At 37.9% G+C, this 9,049-nt stretch overlaps 1 protein-coding gene across 1 annotated transcript; it reads right to left on the bottom strand.

Annotated features, from left to right (window-relative positions):
- Window positions 1-964: 964 nt before the first annotated feature.
- LOC117907678 (ABC transporter G family member 14) lies at window positions 965-4,532 on the bottom strand. Its single transcript, XM_034821306.1, is given in 6 exon segments — window positions 965-1,886; window positions 2,105-2,292; window positions 2,447-2,623; window positions 3,183-3,921; window positions 3,924-3,974; window positions 4,195-4,532. Coding segments are annotated over 6 exon segments (1,971 nt in total). The 5' UTR covers window positions 4,360-4,532; the 3' UTR covers window positions 965-1,235.
- Between the last annotated feature and the right edge of the window lie 4,517 nt (window positions 4,533-9,049).

Raw genomic sequence — 9,049 nt, 5'->3', positions numbered from 1 at the left:
TTTCAATCAAATCCAAGCAGGCCATGCATGGACAAACTGCACCCACCCCGACCCTTTAGCAACCCACTCAACTGTCATCCCACTTTTGGATTTGAATCACCGTACCCTCCTCAAACCCATTTTTCTCTTCTTGTCTGACACTAAATATGCACTGGTTTTCAATTTAATTACTAGATGCTAGGCCTAGCATGACAAAGAAGTGGGAAAATGTTAAGCTTTCTTCTGCATGTTACCATGTTCTAAGTTCTGATATGCATTGTTCACAAATTTTCTGGTTTATATCAACCAGATGAAATTGAAATTAATTTATTTATTGACTTAGGGACTAGTACTACTAGCTGGTCTGTTTAGGCTCAAGCTTCAAAGCCATGGTGTTCTGAGGTTTCTACTTCTTTATTCTCAAATGAGAACCACATCTCTTATAAATTAAAGAAGAAAAGGACATGCTGGTATGCAGCCTTCTTGTCCTTTGTATCATATGTCACAGAGAAAAAGTTTGGTGCGGATGGAGCGTGCACTATGCTGAGAGTTAAGTAGAAAATGACAGGGATTTTGAGTGTCACTGATCTCTACTCTTTAGTGTGCCACACATCACGTGGGCCTCCCTATTCCATCGGTTTGCACAAACTTCAGAAATTGCTTTAGGATAATTTTTCCTAATGGAATATTTGTTGGTTGTGCAGTCTTCTTCTTCACTAGCATCACACGTTCTCTTTTGCTTTTCTAACTATGGAATACAATTAGAAAGTGAGATTTAAGCAAGACCCATTATTGAAAGGAAAAGAGTTTATTCTGTTATAAATTATGCCTATTTGACTTTTGTGCGTTGATAAAGCTATTATCTGTCGGTGCATCTTATGCTCTTTTCCTGCAATTTATCTTATCTTCTTCCTCATTCTTTGCTTAATGCTCTAGGATCAAGAATTTCACGTGGTTGAGATCAATGTCCATGGCTGTACATCTCTTTATCTTTTGAATCCTAGCCTCACATACATTGATAAGGCTCGAGTTGGCGATGGAGTAGCAGTAGAATTTTTTTACTATTGTCTATACTGTCACGGATAGAAAGGCCAGTAGTACATATCCAAGTCTTCTGAGTGAAAATGGTGGAAATGGAACATGATTTCCATCTAAAATCTAACATTATTCCTCAGTTGAAGAAGGAGAAAACTCTTCGAACTGCCTTGTTTGATGTAATGGGTAATGGGTGATGGGTGATGGGTACTCTGCTAGACTCACCTCAACTGTACCCGATGCAATGCCAGATAAGCAACAAGTCGATACCCCACCAACATCAGGGCCATAATGCACACATCGATCCACAAATGGTTGAGCCCCACGGATTTGACTGCAGGAAAATCTACAACCCGACAAAATACCCCCTTGGAGCACTCGTAGTAGTCATCCTCGCTGTACTGTATCCCGAGAAGAAGCTTATAGCAGTAGTAGCTATAGCTCAAGTACTTTAGCCAGACAATGAAGGGAGGTATTTGTTGCACATAGTATCCGCCCGCGATCAGGAACACTAGGGTTGTAACAGAGGCTAAAGTAGTTGCTTGTTTTATGTCCATCAGTATTGCGCCAATGGCTAAGCCCAGACTTTGGGAGACAAGGACATTGTAGAGAACGACAAGAAGAGAAAGGATGAAAGTGATGGGATCAGGTTTTAGTCCACCCATCCAGTAGATTATGATGACAAAGGCTGTTGGGAGAGCAAGCTCAAGTGGCAGGTCTCCAAAAGTTCTGGCTAGAAAGTATGATGAAAGGCGGTACATGCCAGATGATCGTTCCTTGATCAGCATTCTTCTTTCTTGGGGAAATGTAAAGACTGCATTGTAGAGTGGGTAGAACCCCCAAAACACAGAGAAGAAGAAGAGCAGGGCTATCTGCATTCAAGAAGCAAACCTTTGTTAGCATCTCTAGGAAAAGCTCAAATCACCTTCTTCTTAAAGCCGATTTGGGTTTTTCTTAAAACATCACAACTTTTGTATGGGTGAAGATTGAAATTCCAGAATGTAAAGATTGTATAAGTTAGAGCAGAGTTGGAAACAACTCAATGTTAAAATAGTAGTAGAATTATTGTACAAGTAGAGGGAATTCTTACTCGATCCTCAATGTGGGATGTTGGGGTGTGCCACCATAGAAGACCGCCTAGCACAGCGACACTTATGACTTGGAAGATTCTTAGCCTGTTGAAGGCTTCGTACCTCCTTTCCCTTAGTCCCCTCTGAAGCAGCACCATGAACTGATGCCACCAGCTTGTGCACCATTGATCTGCCTTGAAGTTATTTCCTGCATCATTCAAGCACCCCCGAAACACTTGAGATCAGAAGAGGAGTTTGGGTGACATTTGAAAGTAATGGATCATCATGTCGATTGTTTTGAAGGGCCAACAAGGGATAGAAGCAGGCTTATACCAATCAGGGGGAAATGGGGGAAGACTTACTTGCACGACCGTCCTTTGTATAATTGTAGTTATTGACATCCACACTGCAGAGCTCGGCTTTCAGCCTAGTAGAAATGTTCTTTTCATAGGCGGAGATGAGAGCTTCTCTCACTGACTTCTGCTCTTGTTCCATGTTCTCACTTTGCTCCGCTGCTTGCTTGGAATCAGGGCTAATTCCTGCATTATTTTGGTTCCCAAAGTTGTGATTAGGTTGCTAATTTTCGCTTTTATTTCTCGCTTATTCCGGAGACTATACAAATTTGCAATACCTTAGCCTCTACAGTATGCTACCATACCAAGTCCCTACAGAACTTGATTAGTGGGTTTATGTGTGAGTATGTGTGCGGATATGTTATTTGAAATTCATTTTAAAGGGCAGTCCTAGCTGAAAATGGTGGGGATGAATTGGAGTGAAATTCCCCATAATAAGCCAAACATGACATGGGGCAGTTGGGGGAGTGGGGTCTCATTATACTGCATTCATATGAAGGTACAATTATAAGCACTACTTTGAGTAGGCCAAGTGATATCTCTATCTCATGTGAAAGAAAAAGGAAATGGAAGAAATGATGACCGGAAGGCAGCTTCACCTCCCGATCATATGGCCTCTTCAGTCGGAAGCTTTCTCGAACAGAATGAACATAAAAGAAAAAGAAAAAGAAAAAAAAAAAGAAAAAAGAAAAGGAAAATGATCTGCTAGAAGAAGGAAAACTTAGAAACAGAATTTTAAAATTACCGTTAGCAAGATCGAGTAAGAGATCAGCTGGATTGACAGTCATGCATGTGGAGAAACCAACTGAGGAGAAGTATTCCATGGCAGTTGATGCAGGACCATTGTAGATGGGGCAGCCCTCAGAAAGCAAGATTACCTTATCAAACATGTGGTAGAGGCGGCTTGAGGGCTGGTGAATAGTGGTGACCACGGTTCTACCCCCACTAGCCAGTCGTTTAATGGTGGTTAGGATCCGTTGAGCAGTGGTCGAGTCCAAACCTGAGGTGGGCTCATCTAGCAACAGCAAGCTTGGGTTGATTAGCATTTCTTGGCCTATGCTCACCCTCTTCTTCTCCCCACCTGATATGCCCCTAAAGAGAGGTCCCCCAATCATGCTGTTCCGACACCGTGTTAATCCCAACTCAGAGATGACCCTCTCCACATGCTGGGCTTTCTCATTTCGTGCCAAGCTTTTTGGCAGCCTTAGCAGTGCAGTGAACAGGAGGGTTTCCGTTACAGTAAGATGCGGGTAGAGAACATCGTCCTGTGCAACAAATCCTGTTCTTCGTTTGACAGCACCAGAGAAAGGCTGACCATTGTACGTGATCTTGCCTGATAACTTACCATTGAGACGGCCTCCAAGGGCTGTAAGGAGTGTGGTTTTGCCGCTCCCAGATGGCCCTAACATCGCTAGTATCTCTCCTGGACAAACCATGCCTGTTATTCCATTCAGTATTGTCTTGTCTCTGGTGCTCCATGCACCCCCCAGCAAAACCCTTTCTGCTCTAATTTAACTTTGTAAACGACCTCTTCAAACTGCGAGAAAACACAGGAAATTAAGGATATCGGAAAAATAAATGCCTAACTTCATTATAAACAGCAGAAAATTGATTAAACCAACAACAACCACAACAAAACTGTAACAAATTAAGTGAAGTTTGAATATCTGTATCATGTATGCTAGCTACAAGTTAACCATGTTATAGTGAGTAAATATTATATATGGGACTGGCCCTAGTATAAACAGGAGACAGACCTTGAGATTTATGGAGAACAAGGTGTGTTGTAGAATAGATTGTGAATTGGTTTGCATGGGGTAGGCAAGGACGGCCGAGTTGTCGGATTCAGATGTCCTGGACAAACCTTCCATGGGGATGTTGCCTTGATTTTCCGGTTTTGGGGCTATGCAGTTGAGGGGCATGGCCAAGATGAGCTGGGATTGCTGTTTTTTGGTGGTGGTGGTGGTGGTGGTGGTGGTGGCGGTAGTTGTTGGTGGTGGTGATTATGGCCTGAGAAAGGAGAAGTTAAGGAGTTTTTGTCCCTTTAACTTGGTTTCCCAAAGTGAACTGGGCAACACATAAATATACAAAACGCAGTAGCAGAAACGAGGATGTCTCCTGCGCGCTAGGGCTGTGTATGATGTAGGCCAAGCTCCCGTATGGTGGGATCCCACCTTCTTTTTCTCTTAAATTATTCTAACACTACCTCTAAACCATTATTTATACTAATCTCTTTCTCAGTTTCTCCTCCTTTTTTCCCTTTCTTTTTTCAGATTGGCATCCCCCTTCTCTCTCCACGGTCTGATGCTTGTGCTTCCCTGTTCATTTCTTTTTGACCGAGCCTCTTAACTTCACCCACGGGTTTATGCATCATCATGCACCTCACATGAATGGTGACAATTGGAAATTGAGACATGGTAGCTTCAGATAACCAAGATTATTTTAATTAGTTCAAGGCTAGCCATGTATACCCACTACCAAGTACGAAGCAAATGAAAGCACCGTAGAGGAATATGTGTGTATAATACATCCCTCATTCTGGGTGGGTCTAGGTTAAATTCTGTGTTCTTAGTTTGTTATTAGTCTTTAGATCTTCTCTAAATTAATGCGATGCATTATACAAACGCATGTATGGTGTGCTAACATACGGAGGATTGAATTATAGGCAAGGGTACTCCCAATGGACAATGATGATGCCTCCCACCTTTTTCACACCAAACGGGCTAATTAATTTTATGTATTATTGCTAAATGTTTTTACTATTTTATTTAATTTTCTCGTAGGGTGCCCACCTCTTACTACTTTATTCCATATCCACTATTATTGCCATTTTTTTTTTTTTTTTTTTCTGTTTTCGAAATATTTCATGTCCCTTTGTCGGTTTGTTGGAGAGTTTATAAAGCCTAATCAGAATGAGAGCTTGCTGTATAGAGTGCACCGCTACGCCAAATGGCGATCATCATCTACAAGAATCAGTTAGAAAATCAATTCCTAATAATAATAGTGCGGACACTGACCACCGGCCAGTTGGAGTACGCAATTTCCAAAATCCTTGTTGCTCAACTGTAGCTCGGACTAATGGATCGTAGGATCGTGGGATCACTGATCATAGGATCAATTTATAAAAAATCAAGCCTCTGAGGGACAAGGAGAAATGGCACATGTGGTAGCCATTTTAATCTAGGAGGCTATATATGTTGTTAGTGCGCTTGGGAGATCTAACAATCAAAGCTTGCCTCGTTTCTTTCTCACTAGGACAAGGTTTCGATCCGAATCAACGATGGAATGTCAAAGTGGTCCAAAACTCAATCAAAATTATTATTTTTCAAATTTGTTGAAGAGCAAATCAACCTGCTATAAGATATTATAATAGCTAGGTATGACCATGTGAGTCAAGAAATTGGCACATCTCAATAACTCTTGCCACCATAGCATTAATGAAAATGATGATAAATACTTTCATGCTAGCTTAGGAGTCACTACTCACATGGCAAATGACATAGGTAGGTTAACCTTCGCTCGTTCTTATACTAGAAGAGATGTCATATGTATTGGAAATGGTAAAAAAAAAAATCATCCATTACACACATTGGCACAACACCATAACAAAATATCTCATGGAAATTTAGAATTGAAGTCATGGTAGTTCCTAAGCTTAAAAAGAATCTAATTTTTGTTAGTTTACTTCAGATATTGCATGCGCCTTTGAGTTTGACTCCTCTAGTTTCGTGAAGGGTCCAAACAAAAAGGATTCTAGCCAGGGGTCATAAGAAAAGCCATCACCAAAGCTATAAGAGGCACTTGATGCAGTAAAAACTAGTTCTACACTCACTAAAGATTTAGGCATCCCTACTCAAAGTTTTTATAGAGTTTAAAAATATTGTTATCACAATTTCAAATTAGATTTGCAAGAAAACCATTTTTACTAGTTGCTAGTTGGGTGGATGATGCAAACACCCCTTTAATATTTCTAGATATATTTGATCAAAGGCCCCTTTAGACAAAATCTATTACAATTTATGGGAACCAATCACTGTTATATCGATCCCCTCATGGAAATAATCAGAGTTCTATGATTATTTTATTAAATTTTGGAAATTGGTGAAAAATCAGTTCACACAAAAACATCAACTGTCTTCAAAGTGACGAATTTACTTTTGTTTCTTTTACCAACTAGTTAACTGATTGTGGCCTAGTTCTAGTATCCTAGAATACTATATCAAAATGGAGCTTCAGAAAGGAAACACATGCTTGGTAGTGGAAATAAGGCTTACACTCATGTTTGATGCAACTTTACCTCTTATTTTGGGTGCATGGATGCCTTCCTCATATCTATTGGGCTAGTGGAAGCTCTAACACAAAGTTGTTATTTGAAGAACACAAAAATAAAACAATCTACACATTAAGGTATATAAGGTTTTAACATAATTTGGTCAACCATGCCTACCTTCATGAATGAAAGATAATATTTCATTGTACGATAGAAAATATTACAAAAGATAGAAATAAATACAACTATTGGGTCTCAAAACATCTCGTATTTTTCCTCTCTTTGTATCAACCTAAACTACAAATCTTTTTGTTCTACTAGGCGTCTTTATTACATTTCCTAATTCTATAAGGAATCTAATTATAATCACATATAAACTTAAGAAATGATATTTATACAAAAAGAAATATATTCCAATTAGAAATTTGAGACGCTTCATAACAATATAAACTTTTTTTAATAAAAAGGTTGTCATGTTCTTCTCTCCACATGAAAATGCCATATTTTAAACTCTCTGGAAAAAATCCCGATTAATCGTAGTTTAAAGATTTTCAATTGTAAATGTTTTCCTAATTTGAAAAACAAAATGGCAACAAATTTGAAAAGAAAATTTTCCATGTGTTGTTATTAGCTATGGCCTTATGCATAAAGGTTATAGGTGCCTTACAACTAGAAACTATATGTGTCTACATTTCAACACATGTTTTTTATGAAAGCTCTTTTCCATAGTCTAACAATCTCTTCCAAGCATTGAACATAGTAGGATTTTCCAATTATATGCTTTCTAGAAGAAAATGAATGGTATCTTTGATCTCAAGAAAGCACAAAAGTTGACCAAGAAGAATGTTGAACCACCAAGCTCTCTTACTACTGTAGAATCAAGAATTGACATTACTTATTCTATGATTGCACGAAGGAAGTTAAGAAGTAATATTGAACTAGGGAATAAAATAGTCTTTGTAGCAAAAAAAAAAAAAAAAAAAAAAAAAATAAAAAACCCCTAACAACAACAACTAAAGACTACTTTGAAGCTCAAAATTTAAATTAAAGCGATGATGGAAGAACTTAAGGCCTTTTATGAGAATAATACTTGGACTCTTGTACCTTACCTATAAATGACGTTAACATAGAAGTTTTGAAATTGGTTTTCAAGACAAAAGACAAGAAGATGGTATAGTAGAAAAGTTTAAGGCTACATTAATTAGTGGCTAAAGGCTCCATTCAAGTCTTTGGTTTGGATTATGATGAAAGCTTTAGTCTAATTGTTAAAACTACTGCTTTTCTATGATAGCATGTTTAAATTGGCTAATAAAGTAGCTAAGTGTGAATAATGTTTTTCTTCATGAATGATTAAGGGAAAAAGTCTATATGAAACAACCATCAAGTTTTTCTAGTCCAAAGTTTCAACATTATTTTTGTTACTTAATAAACTAGTCATCTCTTGATGGTTTGAAACAAGCACCAAGTGCCTGATTGGGTAGATTTTCACAATGATTGCTAACCCTAGGATTCGTGTGCAGTAAGACATTAATAACTCATTATTTTAAAAAATTCCAATGATTAATATTCGTTTTAGTATACGTTAATGATGTGATCATAACAAGAGCTAATGGTAGCTACATTGAAGTCCTAATAAACAAATGAAGTTAAGAATTTGCTCTCAAAGATTTGGGAACTCTACACTATTTTGTAGGCATAGAATTCAAGCATTTTAGTGGTGGTTTCTTTCTCATTCAAGCTAAGTATATAAAAGAACCCCCATTGTTGTTAAAACTAGAACTCTACATGTTGATAAACAACTTGTTAATGCAACTCAATTTAGGAGGCTTGTAGGGCCCTACAATATCTTACCTTTTACTCGTCCAAATATACAATAAATAAAGTATGCCAACATTTTCAAAGTTGAACATAAGCTAATTTAAGGGAAATGAAATACATTCTTTGTTGTTTAAATGACACATTTAGGTATGAAATTTGATTCTTAATTTTACTCACTTATGTGATGCAAATTGAGTAGAATGTACTCTTACTAGGAGAAATACTACATGCTATTGCGTTTTTCTCGGATCTAATTGCATATCTTGGGTTTAAGAGAAACAACCAACTATTTTTAGATCAAATGCCGAAAATGAATATAGATTCCTTGCTTCCACTACACTAGAAATAACATGGCTAACTTTTCTCCTTCAAGGAACTAGAATTCCTCTTTCAAAACACCAAACTTCTAAATGACAATCAAATTGTGTTATATATGACTCAAATTGCAATCTTTCATGCACATTTTAAACATATGAAATTGGATTATCATTTTACCAAGGAGAAGGTATTAGCAAAAGCATTAA

This window comes from Vitis riparia, chromosome 2 (genome assembly GCF_004353265.1).
Source record: "Vitis riparia cultivar Riparia Gloire de Montpellier isolate 1030 chromosome 2, EGFV_Vit.rip_1.0, whole genome shotgun sequence".
NCBI classification, from domain to species: Eukaryota; Viridiplantae; Streptophyta; class Magnoliopsida; order Vitales; family Vitaceae; genus Vitis; species Vitis riparia.
This window is presented reverse-complemented; position numbering and strand designations above follow the sequence as displayed.